This window comes from Miscanthus floridulus, chromosome 8, assembly GCF_019320115.1.
Source record: "Miscanthus floridulus cultivar M001 chromosome 8, ASM1932011v1, whole genome shotgun sequence".
Taxonomy (NCBI): Eukaryota; Viridiplantae; Streptophyta; class Magnoliopsida; order Poales; family Poaceae; genus Miscanthus; species Miscanthus floridulus.
This window is the reverse complement of record NC_089587.1, coordinates 110,323,295-110,342,485: the sequence shown is the minus strand read 5'-3', so window position 1 is coordinate 110,342,485 and position 19,191 is coordinate 110,323,295. Positions and strand designations below refer to the sequence as shown.

The 19,191-nt window shown below is 44.8% G+C and overlaps 1 protein-coding gene and 1 pseudogene across 1 annotated transcript; both read right to left on the bottom strand.

Annotated features, from left to right (window-relative positions):
* Nucleotides 1-2,011: 2,011 nt before the first annotated feature.
* Nucleotides 2,012-3,031, bottom strand: LOC136473251 (uncharacterized). The gene is made up of 2 exons (XM_066470932.1): nt 2,702-3,031; nt 2,012-2,597 (listed from the first exon to the last, which is right to left on the bottom strand). Exons 1-2 carry the CDS (start codon nt 3,029-3,031, stop codon nt 2,043-2,045), a joined length of 885 nt encoding a protein of 294 aa, XP_066327029.1. The 3' UTR covers nt 2,012-2,042.
* A 189-nt stretch (nt 3,032-3,220) lies between these two features.
* On the bottom strand, nt 3,221-4,573 carry LOC136473250 (protein ALP1-like; annotated as a pseudogene).
* Between the last annotated feature and the right edge of the window lie 14,618 nt (nt 4,574-19,191).

Here is a 19,191-nt window from a genome sequence, read left to right as displayed (position 1 = left end):
CAAACCAAGACGCGAATCACGTTACATTCACTCATCACAGATCCGAATTACAAGGGCACGTATCAACCTTGTGTTCGCATAACCCTTGAGGATTAATCTCGATATGTTTTTTATGGAAATTGCTTGGAAGGGTTCATGTAGTAATGTACCAATACGGTGGTATCATATGGTTGTCCACAACAAGCATGTCCTAGCACTAAGAAACGAAGTAACACCGGAGCGAGGCTCGTCGGGTCTTTTTTTTTTAAGCAAGAGGAAAGAGTTTTACGTACAAAAGCCTTACGTCGTGCTCGGAGTAACCCCTTCCGTGAAATTTCCGGGGACAGAGTGAACCCATGTCGCACTAAAATATTCCTAGGTGGGACATTCTCGCCACTGACGTCCTCTCGACAAAACACCGCTCGACCTAGAGCCGTCCCATCCCATCCCTCTCGTCCTCGCATCCAAACACACCCTTAACACATGAGCCAGGTATCTCTCCTCATCTATTTCATTTCAACTAAAACTAATAGTACAAATCGTTTTGCTATAAAAAAAACTAAAACTAATCGTTGTGAACCAATCATGGATGTATATACCAAGCGAGAGTACGTAGAGACTATAGGTTCAGCGAGCCGGAGCCTCCGAGCAGCTCGGCAGAATCAGATATCCTACTGTCACCGTTAGTACGCGCTGCTATAGGATTGCGATCCCGGTCTCCCCTGGTTCGACTTGGACAACGACGGGCCAGCGCCGCTGGCAGCGTGAGGCCGTGCGCTCGTCAGCCCCTTCACGACGGCGGCCATGGAGGGCCTTTGGCTCGCCTCCCTGGCCGCGCACCGGAGCGCCACCGACAGGACCTTACGCACATCCTCCATCTCCACCGTGCCGAAGACTTCCTCCATGAGGGCCGGGTCGTAGATGGCCTCGATTTTGTCGGTGCCGTTAAGCGCGGACGACTGCAATAGTTGAGGGAGGGTAAAAAAACTATTTATGTTTTAAAAATGAAAATCAGACCGCTGCAATAGTTGAAGGAGGTAAATTGGACTTCTTCCTCCCGAAACACATCCTCTAGTTGGCTAGGCCAGTGGTGGAGCCACTTTAAGGTCATGCTGGGCTCTACCTCCCCCTCTCTAGTATTGATTTTGAAGAGTCCAGCTGTAGTACACTAACTATACACATGTTTGCTCCTACTAATCTACACAGGCGCATCGCGCATGCATACAAGCAAGCAACTGATCTCAACCTCACACTTGTTGCTCTCCTCCATGTATTTGTTTGTGTAATCTAGACTCGTACCCATCTTAAGTTTTCTCGTCATCGCACCATGCACTTTCCGTAGCGTTTTCAGAAAAACTAAAATTACTCTTAACAGTCCACACATTTCAGAAGAACTAAAATTACTCTTTTCTCATCCGTTTCATTTCAACTAAAATTAATCTTTGTCAACTAACCAATCAGGCAGGATGTACACCAAGCGAGGGTGCCTAGAGAGTAGAGACTACGTCTGTTTGGTTGTGGGATCAGTGGGTTGGAGTGGCTCCAACCCACGTTTTGGGGACGGCTCCAACCCTTGATTTGTTTGGTTGCGAGAATAGGTTCGATCCGTCTTCTGTTTGGTTGGACGACTGAGATGGGGTCGGATCCATCCCATTTTCTGTTTGGTTGGATGGATTCAAACAGAACCTGCATATGGTCACCTTTGCACTGAAATGGTGAGGTTACCCTCCTCAATTTATGCAACACATAGCAATATTTGTGCTCAACACATAGCAATATTTCATATGCTTGCACCATGCATCAAAGATCAGCACACAAAATAATATAACAGGCACATATAAAAGTCTTGGCCATATTACAAATAAAAGTCTTAGGCCATATTCATAGGCACATTACACACTAATATCAAGTCTGATGCTTGCACGATGCATCAAGTTCAAGCCTTACACAATATATAGCAAGTTCAAGGCTTCCACATAGCAAGACACAAGCTTACTTAGACCACAAATATAAAGTTCTATGTGGTACTAACAAAAGAACCATCCCATGACTACAACTTACCCTTACTGCCCAGGGTAGTTGTCAGCAATGTGCTTTGCAACCCAATTGAATTTATGTTCAAAAGGCAAGGAGTTGAAAGCTCTAGCTATGTGAGGATGTTGGACCAAGTAGGAATGGTAGAAGGATAAGTGAGTCGAATTGAAACTACCACTCATAGCCATCAAGTTGTCATACAAATCATCCGGCACATCATTGTCAGGTTTCCCCGCTTCCTTTATCGCCTTGGCTAACTTGGTACTTCCCCATTTAATTGCAGCAACCAATGGATCTTGGTCAGTCATGGCCCTCTTCTTGCCCTTGGCCCTCTTCTTAGGATTGGTGGCCTTGGTAGCTGATGAAGTTGCCGCATTGTTGTCTTCATTTGCATTCCTATCACTCTGTACCTCTATCCTCTGCACCTCATTGTCCCAGTCATCTATACTGTCTTCCTGTGTACCTAGAGGCACACCCGAGTCCTTTGCAAACTTGCCTGTAGCCATGGTACTTCCAAATATTGTGTGCATCTCCTCAAAGTGTTGAATAGGCTTGTTTAGAAAATCAGCATCAGACTTGTGATCCTGCAATATATGTACAATTTTAGCAACTACTATTATGTGACAACTAATAATTCAGCAACTATTATTAGATTATTATATGTGAGAACTAATAATTCAGCAAATACCTTAATATGATTGTTGTAGTGCTCATCATCAAGAGTTATAGTGAAGGTATCTTCATCCCAACCAGCAGCACTCAAACCACGAATGTCACATATTTTACGAAACTTCTTTTGCCATGTCTTAAGGTGATTCTTAACCTGCTCACCACTGCGCACAATGCCAAATTTCTCTTGAAGAGCCTTTGCACACCCATTGTAGTGAACCATCTTGAAGGTGGATGAAGTCTTGGTGCCATTAACCACTAAATTGGCAAGGTATTCGAGCATGTAGGCTGACCAAGTTGAAGTCCAAGTAGCATGTCCACCAGTCCCTGCACTACCCTCTGCTTCCATTCCCCTACAAAATAAACAATGCAATATATGTCCTCAAATAATAATGCCAACAAAGTAGCAAACAAAGTAGCAAACAACGTGGCAATCAAATATCTGTAGAAATATGTCCTCAAATACAATTTTAGCCCTCAAATACAATTATTACATTGTCCAAGAAAAAAAATACAACACATATTGCATTGACCGATACTAGTTTCCATGGCTTTGACGATCTGCCCACATTTGGGCAGCCAGGCCTTCCCTAAAAGCTAGCATAATGGCATTCTCACTTGCTGTCCCAGCATATGTGGTGTGCTGGGTGTCCTCATCGTTGTCACTTGGTATATTGAATTCATCACTCCTATCTTCAATCACCCAATTATGAATGATGCAGCAAGCAACAACAATATCAACTTGAGTTTCATAAGGAAAAAAAGGAGAGGCATCATCAAGTACTTTGAGTCTCCTTTTTAGTGCTCCAAATGCTTGCTCTACTATGATTCTCAATGAGCAGTGCCTACGGTTGAACAATTCCTTCTCATTTTGCACCGGATTCCTCCCCCATTCATTCAAGTGGTATTGTACACCCCGAAAAGGGGGTAAAAATCCTGGTTTGGCTCCATATCCAGCATCAACTAGGTAATATTTACCTAACATATGATGCATAGTTAGGTTACATCTCAACGATCCATTAATTTTGATGAACAAATTTATGGACAAGACATAGGTTCTTGTATTACCTCGTGGCACACGAAGGCCACCCTCACGTGTTAAAGCATCACGTAAAACTAGTGCGTCATGTGCTGTCCCCTCCCATCCGGCCAACACATAGGTGAACTTTTGGTCAAAATCTACGGCTGCCAGTACATTTTGAGTACAATGCTTGTATCTACCACGAAAAGCATGCTGCATTTCCTTTGGAATAGTGGCTCTTATATGTGTACCATCAAGTGCTCCTATACAATCCTACGTGATGTTCAAAGAAGTCAAGATTAGGTCAATTAGGCCTGGCAAAAAATAAACTTAGAATATGACATAAGGTTGAGCTTCACACCTTAAAGTATGGATACCACCTTGGGTCTCCTTCAATTTTAGCTAGAGTGTCCAATGAAGGGGGCCTAATATAATCATCTCGTAGCTCACCAATAGCATGAAGTACTTTGTTAAAATAACAACCGACCGTTTCTCCGGATCTACCAAAATTGGTTGCAATTACTCTATTCCTAACATTGGCCCCACATTATGCAAAAACATTGCCACTTGCTCCTCAACACACATATGAACGGTATCTTCAAGTAAACCACGATCTCTAAACAACTTACAAAACCTAAAGAAACGTGCTTTGTTCATTCTCAGCATGTTTACACAAGTTGTGTCATCCTTCCAGATTTTGTCATTGAGGTATTCCATTCTCTTCCTATCCCTTTCATATATTGGTGCATAAGTAATCCCTTCCCTTCTTGCAACTCGTTTTCTTTTCCTAGATCGAACAACAATTGCCATGACACACAACAACCAATGTGCAGCAGCAGCAAAAACAAATGCCTTGAGCCTATTATTCATCTACATACAGCAGCACAATCAAGCACAACAGCACAATCAATATAGATCAGGTAGGTAAAAAGCAAATATTCAGAAGCAGACCCCATCCAATTCCATATAAGAGGTAACATGGTCTTTAAATTCATGTAGTTTGGTTCAAAGTTACTTACAATTTAAGTCTGAGCACAATATACTACTGAAAGACCATCCATAGTTTGTTTCTATTCATAGAAAAAGGGTGCTCCTAACCATCTAGGCGTTGTACGCAAACGGCGGCCCCGCTGGCCGATCAGTGGGCGGGGGGTCGAGGGGGTGGGGGGACGCCCCCTCGCGGGTTTCAGGGCACCTCTCGGCATTTCATCAATCACATCAATGAAGTCGCTATGAAATCGCTATGAAAAAGTAACAACAGAACAAGACTAAACCAGTACTCACCTGCAGGCATCCGGGGCAGAGGGCCGACCTGATGCCGGTTGGGGGCAGATGGCGGGGCGACGCAGAGGGCAGCGCGACCCTGGCGGAGATGCGGAGCCGGTCTAGGGCAGAGGCCGGTGGGCGGGCGGCTCCTCGGGCGGACCTGGAGGCAGGCGCGACGGCTCCTCGGGCGCGGCGGACCAGGCGGGGCCGGCGCGATGGCCAGGCCGGCGCTGGGCGAGGCCAGCGCTGCGTGACCCTAACGGAGATGCGGGGCTCGGCGCTGGGCGGCGGCGGTCTAATGGAGCAGTCGAGTGGAGGGGAGGTGAAGGGATAAGGTTTGGGGAGGTGAAGGGATAAGGTTTGGGGTTACTGCAGCGCACGTGAATTTCTCAACTCGAGCGGAGCGGCTCCGTTCGCCAGATTTCGATGGAGCAACTGAACCCGCATATTAGAGGAATATTCTCCTAGGGTCGAGCTGTGACAGAACCGACCAATTATACGAAATTAAGTAAGAAGATCATCCACCAGAGCAGACGATTGACAAACTTAAGCCCGTATAACCCGGTAGTCCGTGAAATCACGAAGGATTTCAAACCAACTCGTGTCCCAGCCATGATCGTAATAAGTTTAGCGGTCACCATCACATATTACATAAAAGTTCGCAATCTCAAATACATCAGAGTTTCAACATAGTTATTACAAACCAGTTCGAATGAAAGTAGCGGAAGTCTTTTGTTCAAATCACACACACACACACACACAGAGTTGAAATATAGTGCCAGCGGATAATCATCTCCAACAAAAGCATCAGATGAGACGTAAGGAATGACCATACCCATGGTCCTAAGCATCACCCATCGCAGGATAAAGGCAGTTGATACAGTAGCCGTAATACATCTGCCCATCTGCAACAAGTGAGAATAAAACCCTGAGTACTAGAAGGTACTCAGCCAGACTTACCCGACATAATCGAAAATAAATGACACCAAGGATTATGAAGGGCTTTATAGTAGGGTAGTTGACTCATTTGCAAAAAGAAGCATTTTAGCATTTCAAGAACCTTTCTAAAAGCGTTATTGCCAAGTTAATTATTATTAACCTGTCAACTAGGTTTGCACCTATTCTAGAGTAAACATGTGATTAAGCAGATAATGATAACCAATGATCATTAAACAATTTCCATACTGTCATATTCACTATAACTGTCCAAGTGTTCCATAACATTTACTACGATGAAGTAACTCAAGTCAAGTGCTCACTATCCAGGAGCGATGGCGATTTGAATCGATTCCTAACCAGCTGGTGATTTATTCCTTACACAAACCTCACTCACCCGCTAAAGTGAGATATTGATCACCGAGTCAACTTTCCAGGAATCTTGAGTTTGCCAGGAACCACATGTACCCAGGGGCCGACCGACTGCACTTTGGTCTTATCATCCCGCCCCCGTGTCCTACCACACCTGCTCCGGTACAGTGCGTTGCGGGCAATCTACTCGGCCCAAAAAATCTCCCAGCTTCGCGGTCGGAAGGTACTTTATCCAGCCAGCTAAATGTAAGGCATGCGTTCAACATGACTCGAGGCCCAACAACGGTCGGTCCTTAATCGACACAGACGGAAACACTACAGTCCAAAACTCTGCAAGTCTCCGTCCGGTCTCAACTTCATTTAACACTTAGTTATACCATGACTTCATAGTCATCCAAGCAGATCCAGGTAACCACCTATAGCTCGCAGGTGACAGGAAATCACCCGACTTCTACCGGTCTAAGCCAGCTAAGCATTGACTCGACTGCGGATACCAGGGTAACAAGGATATAGTATAACAAAGGTAAGCAAGGTATAATGCAGCAACGGTTGCAAACAACTCCTGAACGTAATGCATCAATTTAAAGTAAAGTATATAATTAAATAATTGCAAACCGGGAGAAAAATGCTCCGGAGCTTGCCTCTCTCAAAGGAGCTCAGACGGTGATCGGGGCACTCCGGAAGTTCCTCAAGGTCCTCCTCGTCGGCTTCTGGCACTTCCTGCTGCTGCACCTCGAGCTGCTCCTCTGGCTCCTCGGGTATGACGACTAGGTTCTCGGTTTGCGATCCTGTATGATGCAATGCGCGTAAGTGATTCTGCACACGGTGCATCGAAGGAGATGAATGCAATGGATATGTTGAAATGCAAGGTAGTCAACATCATCCAAGAACTATACTACAAGCACATGTCATCTACTGCATTCTCTTCTACTACTAATATGTTAAGTTAACATACCTTATGGAATGCTTCAAAGATACACCAAAGCTTAACTAATTTCTTAATCCCACTTAAAGCAACACTTGTTTAAACCCAAATTAATAATAGGTTTGAATAGCAACATACATTTCTGATGCTCCTAAAAATCTAAGAAAATTACAGTAGCATAATACTACCCTAAACAGACTACCATAAAAATTTCATGGCATTTGGATAAGTAAACTATCCTACACAAAAATGGCAAGCTATAGCATAAAAATGAGCATGAAATTACTTTGTACTATGAAAAGTGTCAAACAACAGAATTAGTATTTTTTCGAGGTCCTTAATAGCATATAATGACTGTACAAAAATTACCACATGCATGTTTTATACAAAGTTTGCTCTTTAGCAAAAATAACAAAAATCAGCCATTAAAGGCACTTGAACTACACCTCAAAATTTTCCCACAGCACATGCATGAAACATATTTTTCATAGGAAGTACATGACCTAAAAAGATTAACAAACTTGAAATCATATTTTTTTGCAGACTATAGATTTTTCTACATATTTTTCAAGTTATCAGCAATATCCATGATTAAATAAAATCCTACCGAAAAGTATCCCAAACATGACATGCAATAATTTTCCCAAGTAGATCTGGTGATAAGGAACCTAGAAAATTTTGTTTCAATAAATTTGGAGCAAGTTTGACCATCCAAATATTTTTCAAACCATTTCAGATTTCAAATAATAAAGAATAATAAAAATCAATTCACTTAAGCGTTACTGGGCCGGCCCGAAGGGATCCGACAGCCCACGACACAGCGCAGCCCAAGCCTGGCTCCCTCTTCGGCATAGCGACTGACGCGCGGGACCCCCGTGTCATAGACACAGAACAGGGGAGACGGCACCCGTCGGCGCGGCAGCCGCGAAATTCGCCGACGGTGAGTTCCCCCGGCGAACCCTGATGGCACCGGCGTGCTCACCTCGGCCTCCCGCACCCATAGCACCCCTAAAGCTAGACTCTACTGGACCCCTTGGATGTCGGCCATGGCCCACGGTGGCTCGGCCATGGCGCACGGTGGTGCTCCGGCGAACCCCCAACGGTTGGTGGCCATACAAGGCGTGCGCAAGCACTGGGTAAACAAGGCGGACCTTCCTATGCTACAGCTAGTGGCTATGGTGAAGCGGTCAGGCGGGACCGCATGCGATCACCGGCGGCGACCGTGGCAGCCATGCCGCGGTGGTGCACGGCGGCAATGTAGCTCACCTACTGCTTGGCTGGCTCCGTGAGGGCGCTGACGAGGTCCGAGAGGCGATGGCGGAGCGATGGGTTGAATGGTGGTGGCTGTGGCGCCGCGGTGAGCTCAAGCGAGCTTGGCGGAGCTGATGGTGTTGGCAGTGCGCTGCGGCTGCGAACGGGGAAGGCAAGGAGGGGTGAAAGGAGGCAGAGCGCGTGCGGAGAGCAGCAGGACGCGCTCCTCTTCAAGCCAGCCAGCGCGCTGCGTGGTCAGGGCAAGCCGAGCGTGTGGCGGACACACGGCGGCCACCAGCTGACCTTGGTCGGCCATGAACGGACTGACGTCGGAACACTATAGCTCGATTCAGAGAACAACAGGGCTGACTGACAGCGCGTTTTCGTTGCTTCCAAACTCCAAAACGGTGACGAGTTAGCCATTTCTCCTTGAAGCAAAGTTGCAGATCTACAATAGGGCTACATTTGTTCTATAGAAATCCTAAGCTAATTCGCAAAGGACAGAGAGTAATTTCGTGCCAAAGTCGTGTTCAAGAAACTGAAAACTGGAATTTATACTTAGAAATTTCTAAGTGTTGAAATCAACCCAATTTCTGACTTGTGGGACCATTTTGAGCATGTTGTGCATATTTTCATGACTTGGTCACAAAATACTTTTTGTTCCTCATATAATTTTCTACAACTTTGTTTTAGGTTGCTCAGACATGCAAACATTCTAAGTGGCACTTTTTGAATAGTCAAACCAAAAAGTCCTAGGGTCAAAACAAGTCAAACCATGATTTGAAATCTTAATTGGGTAAAATGATCAACATGAACATTGCTCCTAATGACTTTCTAAGCATAGCTAAGATGTTTAATAATGTATTTAGCCATACCACACCTTGGTCATACAATAATCAAGCACTAAAGGTACCGAAACGATGAAAAACACTTGGAATGGTACTCTTGTTTCAAAGTCATGTTTCCCATGTTTCAAGTGATATATGCTCATGAATGGATGAATGATGCTCATGAACATGAAATGCAAGTGCAATTAGGCAAGAATAACACCAGGGGTGTTACAGCCCTCCCCCCTTATAAAAATCTCGTCCCGAGATTTGGGTTACGAACCATTTGTTATAAAATTCTTCATAAGCTTTTTGTAGATACTCTCCTGTTTCCCAAGTTGCATCTCCCTCATCATGATGATCCCATTGTACCTTGTATGTTTTCACCACACTATTCTGAGTAGCACGTTCCTTAGTGTCTAACACTCGGACTGGTTGCTCACGATACACCAAATCTGATCTGAGTTGAATACCTCGAGGTTCTATTCTTTCCTCTGGAACACGCAAACATTTCTTGAGGTGTGAGACATGGAAAACTAGGAAAACTGTACTCATTGTCTCAGGTAACTCTAACTTGTAGGCTACCGGACCTCTTTGCTCCAAGATCTTGTATGGTCCTACGAATCTCGCGGCAAGCTTTCTTCGGATTCCAAACCTTTTCTTCTTCATTGGCGTGACTTTCAGATAAACATAGTCACCAACTTCAAACACAAGGGGTCTCCTTCTTTTGTCTGCATAGCTTTTCTGACGTGATTGGGCAGCTTTCATATTCTGCTGAATAATATGAACTTTCTTCTCGGCTTCTTCTACAAAGTCAATGCCATAATACCTTCTATCACTAGGCTCGACCCAATTCAATGGTGTTCTACAGTTTCTGCCATATAAAGCTTCGAATGGGGCCATCTTGATGCTTTCTTGATAACTATTATTATAAGAAAATTCAGCTAACGGTAACCATGACTCCCATGATCCCTTGGAAGACAATACACAGGCTCTCAACATATCCTCCAAAACAGCATTTACACGTTCAGTCTGACCATCTGTCTGAGGATGATAAGCGGTACTGCGAATCAAACTAGTTCCTAAGCCTTTGTGTAAATGTTCCCAAAAATGAGCCGTGAACTATGAGCCTCTATCAGACACTATGGTCTTTGGTATTCCATGTAACCTCACAATTTCTGCGATATATCTCTCGACATATTGAGGTGGTCGATAATCTGTTTTGACAGGCAAGAAATGAGCGGTCTTGGTAAGACGATCCACAATTACCCATATTGAATCATGTCCTTTTTGAGTAGTGGGCAAACCCGTGATAAAATCCATACTAATATCGTCCCACTTCCAACTAGGGACTGATAAGGGTTGCAACATACCGGCAGGTTTCATGTGAATGGCTTTCACTCGACAACATGTGTCACATCTGACAACATATGCTGTAATTTCTTTCTTCATTTTGGTCCACCAATAACGAGATCTTAGTTCTTGATACATCTTACTACTTCCGGGATGGATAGATAGCTTAGAAAGGTGAGCTTCATCCATGAGTTTATTCCTAAGGTCTCGATCCTTAGGAACCACAAGACGGTTGTCAAACCACAACACGCCCTGTTCATCCACTTTAAAGTGTTGAGACGACTTCTCTTTTATTTTCTCTTTGATGTGGAATATCCCCTTGTCAGTTTTCTGACCTTCTATTATCTTACTCTCCAAAGAGCAACTAATCTGAATACTATGTAACACAGCAAGATGCATTAGATCGAATCCATCTTCAAGTAATGGCTGCACATTCAAGTAATGTGACTTTCTGCTCAAAGCATCTGCCACTACATTGGCTTTACTAGGATGATATTGCACATTCAAGTTGTAATCCTTGATCAATTCCAACCATCTATGTTGTCTCATGTTTAGCTCTGGTTGGGTAAAGATATACTTAAGACTCTTATGATCCATGAAAATATTGCACACATTACCAAGTAGATAATGTCTCCAAATTTTGAGGGCGTGCACAACTGCAGCAAGTTCAAGATCATGTGTTGGATAGTTGACCTTGTGCTTTCTCAACTGTCATGATGCATAAGCAATGACTCTCCTTTCTTGCATAAGGACACAACCCAATCCAGTTTTTGATGCGTCGCAAAACACATCAAATGGTTTCTCAATATCTGGTTGTGCTAGAACAGGAGCAGTGGTCAACAGTTTCCGCAAAGTGTGGAAAGCTGCTTCACACTCTTCTGTCCACACAAACTTATGATCCTTCTGAAGGAGGCTTGTCATCGGTTTGGCGATCTTGGAGAAATCTGGTATAAAGCGACGATAATAACCCGCTAGTCCTAAGAAACTTCTAATCTCAGGAACTATGGTCGGTGCTTTCCAATTCATAGCTTCTTGCACCTTACTTGGATCGACTGAAACTTCATTCTCTGACAGAATGTGACCAAGGAAAGGAACTTCCTTCAACCAGAATTCGCATTTGCTAAACTTAGCATACAATTGATGATCTCTAAGTCTGGTCAAGACAGTTCTCAGATGCTCTTCATGATCTTTTTCGTTCTCGGAGTACACCAGAATGTCATCGATGAACACTACCACAAACTTATCCAATTCTGGCATGAAAACTATATTCATCAAAAACATAAAGTATGCGGGAGCATTCGTCAAGCCAAAAGACATGACAAGATACTCATACAACCCGTATCTGGTGGAAAATGCAGTTTTCGGTATATCCTGTGGCCTAATCTTGATCTGATGATAACCGGATCTCAAATCTATTTTTGAGAACACCTTGGCCTTGGATAATTGGTCAAACAGAACATCAATATGAGGCAAGGGATATTTATTCTTGATGGTCACAGCGTTGAGTGGCCTATAATCTACGCACATTCTCAACGTGCCCTCTTTCTTCTTTTTCACAAACAAAGCGGGACATCCCCATTCAGACTTGCTTGGTCGAATAAACCCCTTTTTCGACAAATCTTCTAATTGCTTCTTCAGCTCAGCTAACTCATCTGGAGGCATCCGATATGGTCTCCTTGAAATCGGAGCTGTTCCGGGGACTAGCTCAATTCCAAACTCAATCTCCCTATCTGGCGGAAGACCAGGTAGCTCATCCGGAAATACGTTCGGGAATTCACACACTACCGGAATCTGATGAATAGGAGTGACTGCCGTAGCACATGTAACACTTATAAGGTCTGTCCTTCGAGGCAATGGTACTTGGAAAGTACCCTCACCCAGGGGATCCTTAAGGGTAAGTACTCGACTTCCCGTATCTATGACTGCTCCCCAATCTTTCATCCAATTCATCCCTATAATGACATCCAAAACTAATCCAGGCATAACTATTAAGTTCACTCGGAACTTCCTGCTACCTAATTCAAGGGTTGCCCCTCGAACCATCCGGTTGGTCAAAACATCAGCCCCTGCTGAACTTATACGGTAACCATAACCCAATTCTATGCATAGTTGTTCATGTTTCTGTGCAAATGCTTGACTCATAAAAGAATGCGATGATTCAGAATCAAATAGAACAACTGCAGGGTTTTCATTGATAGTAAACTTACCAGCAGTGACGGGCTCTCCCTCTGGAATTTCATCCACTGTTGTACTGTGCACTCTAGCATTATAAGTCTGCTTCTTCTTCTTGGGCGGGTACGGACAAAACTTCGAGAAATGACCGGGTTGATCACAGTTATAGCAGGGTCCTCTTACTGTCCCGACAAATCCCACAGCTCCCTTGGAACTGCCTTGCACCGCAGTTGCGGCTGCTTTGTTGGGCTGTACTGCCATCTTGTACGGCTTTTGAGGTCCACGGAAATTCTGACTTCTTGGCTGAGGTGGCCTGAATCTAGCGCCAGGTGCCGATGGGCGATATGGAGGACGACCTCCCATAGGTGCTCTAGCTTGAGACAGCCCTCCTTTAAAGGCTCTCTTGCGTGTCTTGGCTGCGGTGCTGGCGTTGTTATTCTTCTCCTGCTTCAGACAGTCGTTGATGAAGTCATTGAATCTGACACGGTTGTTGGTACCAACATGCTTCATCATTTTTGGATTGAGACCCCTCTTAAAGCTGGCTATTCTCTTAGCATCTGTGTCAACCATGTCGGGAGCATAGCGACATAAGTTGTTGAAAGCATGCAGGTATTGCGTCACGGTCTTGGTGCCCTGGTTCAATGCCAGAAACTCTCCCAACTTCATCTCTGTCAGCCCGGGTGGAATATAGACTCCACGGAAGGCCTCAGCAAACTCTCTCCAAGAAATCTGAGCATTTGGAGGGAAGGTGGTGCGATGGTGCTTCCACCACATTCCCGCCGGTCCTTGCAATTGAAGTGCAGCATACTCCGTTTTTAGAACCTCAGTCATCCTCAACACATGGAATTTATCTTCCATCGTGTTGATCCATTCCTCAGCATCGAGTGGCTCTGTTGCTTCCTTGAATACTGGTGGCCTGGTGTCCATGAAATCTTTGAAGCTGCTATATTGGTTCACTCCCATGCCACCACCTTGATTGTTACCACGTTGAACATTGTTGGCGATGGTTCTGAGAAGATCCTCCATGTTCTTCTGAGATTGTTCCGTGTTGCGCTGACTCCCGAGCAGCTGTGCGAGGAACATCTCAGGGGTAAATGGAGGAGGAGGTGGCAAATGCGGTTCATGGGGAGGCTCATTGTTGTTGCCATGGTTTCCACCACCACCACCACCACCGGTCCCCGTTCCGTTAGCACCGGGCTCAGCGGCTTCATACGTGGTTCGGCGAGTGTTTGTCATCTGCATATTTCAGCAACAAGTAACGATTGAGTGAAGCTGTAATAATTGCGAGTGAAGGAAAACTTGTGCCGTACTGAATTTACTGGAGAGAATAAATTCATACAATAAAACAGAGGCACAACAATCGCATTCCAATTAAAACAACAGCACTTAATCGAAATACTTAAACGGCAAACATCGCGTCCATAAAATCACATTGCCAGCATACATACACTGGACTTTTTATGTGTTCAGATATCACATTTGAAACTCAAGTTCCAACCACATGCCAAGTCTCATACGTTCGAAGCAGCATACGATAGATTACATGCCAACAAAAGAAAGGTCATCGCGACAAGACATAGATACTAGCGTAAAGCAACTAGCCTACTCCTCGGGGCCATCGTCGGGATCGGAGACGTCACCATCGCCTCTAGGTGAAACTACAGGCTCATCCTGGTCGTCGTCGTCGATGTCCATGCCAGCGGCATTCGGTGGAGCATATGGGCCAACCCCATTGTAGAGCGCGTGAAACTCCTCGTGCAGGTTGCCGTTGTATTCTTCTAGCTCATCGACCCTCTGCAGCAGAAGGTTTCTTGCGTTCCAGGCTTCATTCCTTTTCTGAACCAACTGTCCAATCATGCGGTCTGCATTGTTGTTGGCTTGAGTCAATGTATGCACTCACTGCATAGCTCTATCACCTCTCTCAACCGCCTGATCTCGCTGTAAGTTCATATCAGCTAACTGCTCCTGCAAGCTAGCTATAGCTCGAGCCTGTCTCTTCTTCTGCTTCTTCCCTTTTTGCTTATCCTCACTACGCAAGCCAGTCAAAGTCCAGTAGGTACTCTCGAGACCCTCATACGCTCTGATGGCGGCGAACATAGCACTCATTGCCTGGTTGTCGCTAGCCTGTCCTTCAGCTGGACCTCTGACCAATGCACTTCCTTGAGGCTGAACCCAAATGGCATCGCGAGGATCATCCCTAGGAAAAGTACCAGCTAGAGCTGCTGCAAGCTCACTAGGAAATCTGCTCATAATGTCCCTGATGACACGAAAGGCTGCTCCCTCTGCACCCTCAGCTGGAGTGCAACCTTCAAACTCCAAATGCCAACCATCCCAATCTGGAGCATCACCGAGAGCAGGAACCGTGATCTCCACCACTGCAAGTCCATCATCTGCTAACTGGCTTTCATTCCAAGAGTACACCGGCTCTTGACCCTCTGGGTACCCCACATCATGGAGCACTCTCCAAAGCAAAGTTGGCATGCCAAACTCGCTCAAGAAGGTGTCCGTGGTGCGGTGCTCCCTCAGGGCCAACGGACGTCGGGGTGCTCTTCCTCCGGTGGACTTATGGGCGGTCTGCTTCGTGCGGGCCATCTGTAGCAAAAGTTCTCTTATTACTTTGGGGAAACATATTTTAGGTGATACACTTTTATCAAAATGAGATAATCAATTTATAAGGGGAGGTATGCATGAGATGAATGAGATGCCCAAGTAACATGATGTATGTACGGGTCGTACGTTCTCACAAACTTAGGAAATAAATAATTTCTAACGACTAATTCAGTGGCATACAACGATCTCTCAATACATAGCTAATACGTTCTACACGATAGCGTTGTTATATACCTGCAGAAGATTCATTTCAGCCCAATTCCCAATGAATGCATAAAAGCAGTAAAGTTTTATCTACACGCTCTACACGAATCCCCAGATACGTGTACAATGGTAGTAACTACCCGAACCATCGTCCTATTGACGGCATCGCCTCCACAGACGGAAGACCCATACATGAGATACCTTTGTAAAACACGCGTAGAACATGTAATTACTCCGGCATCATATAAGCATTTACCCTAGATCGGCGGTGTATCCGATCATGCTCTCACAACTCACACTTACCGAGGCGTAGAGGCAAATGATCCATTCATTACCACTCAAACAAGTGGCACTCATACAATAGCACGCCGTATGAGCGACGAAAGAGAAATATGATGCAAGAACCCCAGTCAGTACTTAATTAAGCCACCTAAAGTCCTTAACTGGGCATAAAGGATATGATCACTGGCACACTTTATAGTTTTAAAAATCATGTTTTCCAAATGCCTTTTTGTTTTAAATACACTTGTGAAGAGTAACACGCTAAACCACGCTCTGATACCAGCTGTGACAGAACCGACCAATTATATGAAATTAAGTAAGAAAATCATCCACCAGAGCAGACGATTGACAAACTTAAGCCCGTATAACCCGGTAGTCCATGAAATCACGAAGGATTTCAAACCAACTCGTGTCCCAGCCATAATCGTAATAAGTTTAGCGGTCACCATCACATATTACATAAAAGTTCGCAATCTCAAATACATCAGAGTTTCAACATAGTTATTACAAACCAGTTCGAATGAAAGTAGCGAAAGTCTTTTGTTCAAATCACACACACACGCAGAGTTGAAATATAGTGCCAGCGGATGATCATCTCCAACAAAAGCATCAGATGAGACGTAAGGAATGACCATGCCCATGGTCCTAAGCATCACCCATCGTAGGATAAAGGCAGTTGATACAGTAGCCGTAATACATCTGCCCATCTGCAACAAGTGGGAATAAAACCCTGAGTACTAGAAGGTACTCAGCCAGACTTACCTGACATAACTGAAAATAAATGACACCAAGGATTATGAAGGGCTTTATAGTAGGGTAGTTGACTCATTTGCAAAAAGAAGCATTTTAGCATTTCAAGAACCTTTCTAAAAGCGTTATTGCCAAGTTAATTATTATTAACCTGTCAACTAGGTTTGCACCTATTCTAGAGTAAACATGTGATTAAGCAGATAATGATAACCAATGATCATTAAACAATTTCCATACTGTCATATTCACTATAACTGTCCAAGTGTTCCATAACATTTACTACGATGAAGTAACTCAAGTCAAGTGCTCACTATCCAGGAGCGATGGCGATTCGAATCGATTCCTAACCAGCTGGTGATTTATTCCTTACACAAACCTCACTCACCCGCTAAAGTGAGATATTAATCACCGAGTCAACTTTCCAGGAATCTCGAGTTTGCCAGGAACCACATGTACCCGGGGGCCGACCGACTGCACTTTGGTCTTATCATCCCGCCCCCGTGTCCTACCACACCTGCTCCGGTACAGTGCGTTGCGGGCAATCTACTCGGCCCGAAAAATCTCCCAGCTTCGCGGTCGGAAGGTACTTTATCCAGCTAGCTAAATGTAAGGCATGCGTTCAACATGACTCGAGGCCCAACAACGGTCGGTCCTTAATCGACACAGACGGAAACACTACAGTCCAAAACTCTGCAAGTCTCCGTCCGGTCTCAACTTCATTTAACACTTAGTTATACCATGACTTCATAGTCATCCAAGCAGATCCAGGTAACCACCTATAGCTTGCAGGTGGTAGGAAATCACCCGACTTCTACCGGTCTAAGCCAGCTAAGCATTGACTCGACTGCGGATACCAGGGTAACAAGGATATAGTATAACAAAGGTAAGCAAGGTATAATGCAGCAACGGTTGCAAACAACTCCTGAACGTAATGCATCAATTTAAAGTAAAGTATTTAATTAAATAATTGCAAACCGGGAGAAAAATGCTCCGGGGCTTGCCTCTCTCAAAGGAGCTCGGACGGTGATCGGGGCACTCCGAAAGTTCCTCAAGGTCCTCCTCGTCGGCTTCTGGCACTTCCTGCTGCTGCACCTCGAGCTGCTCCTCTGGCTCCTCGGGTATGACGACTGGGTTCTCGGTTTGCGATCCTGTATGATGCAATGCGCGTAAGTGATTTTGCACACGGTGCATCGAAGGAGATGAATGCAATGGATATGTTGAAATGCAAGGTAGTCAACATCATCCAAGAACTATACTACAAGCACATGTCATCTACTGCATTCTCTTCTACTACTAATATGTTAAGTTAACATACCTTATGGAATGCTTCAAAGATACACCAAAGCTTAACTAATTTCTTAATCCCACTTAAAGCAACACTTGTTTAAACCCAAATTAATAATAGGTTTGAATAGCAACATACATTTCTGATGCTCCTAAAAATCTAAGAAAATTACAGTAGCATAATACTACCCTAAACAGACTACCATAAAAATTTCATGGCATTTGGATAAGTAAACTATCCTACACAAAAATGGCAAGCTATAGCATAAAAATGAGCATGAAATTACTTTGTACTATGAAAAGTGTCAAACAACAGAATTAGTATTTTTTCGAGGTCCTTAATAGCATATAATGACTGTACAAAAATTACCACATGCATGTTTTATATAAAGTTTGCTCTTTAGCAAAAATAACAAAAATCAGCCATTAAAGGCACTTGAACTACACCTCAAAATTTTCCCACAGCACATGCATGAAACATATTTTTCATAGGAAGTACATGACCTAAAAAGATTAACAAACTTGAAATCATATTTTTCTGCAGACTATAGATTTTTCTACATATTTTTCAAGTTATCAGCAATATCCATGATTAAATAAAATCCTACCGAAAAGTATCCCAAACATGACATGCAATAATTTTCCCAAGTAGATCTGGTGATAAGGAACCTAGAAAATTTTGTTTCAATAAATTTGGAGCAAGTTTGACCATCCAAATATTTTTCAAACCATTTCAGATTTCAAATAATAAAGAATAATAAAAATCAATTCACTTAAGCGTTACTGGGCCGGCCCGAAGGGATCCGACGGCCCACGACACAGCGCAGCCCAAGCCTGGCTCCCTCTTCGGCACAGCGACTGACGCGCGGGACCCCCGTGTCATAGGCACAGAACAGGGGAGACGGCACCCGTCGGCGCGGCAGCCGCGAAATTCGCCGACGGCGAGTTCCCCCGGCGAACCCTGATGGCACCGGCGTGCTCACCTCGGCCTCCCGCACCCATAGCACCCCTAAAGCTAGACTCTACTGGACCCCTTGGATGCCGGCCATGGCCCACGGCGGCTCGGCCATGGCGCACGGTGGTGCTCCGGCGAACCCCCAACGGTTGGTGGCCATACAAGGCGCGCGCAAGCACTGGGTAAACAAGGCGGACCTTCCTATGCTACAGCTAGTGGCTATGGTGAAGCGGTCAGGCGGGACCGCGTGCGATCACCGGCGGCGACCGTGGCAGCCATGCCGCGGTGGTGCACGGCGGCA

Bases quoted from the DNA above. Each gene is read 5' to 3' on its own strand.
- LOC136473251 (XM_066470932.1), bottom strand. From the start codon at position 3,031: ATGGAAGCAGAGGGTAGTGCAGGGACTGGTGGACATGCTACTTGGACT. The intron at 2,598-2,701 runs GTATTTGCTGAA...CATATATTGCAG, and splicing joins ACTACAACAATCATATTAAG to GATCACAAGTCTGATGCTGA.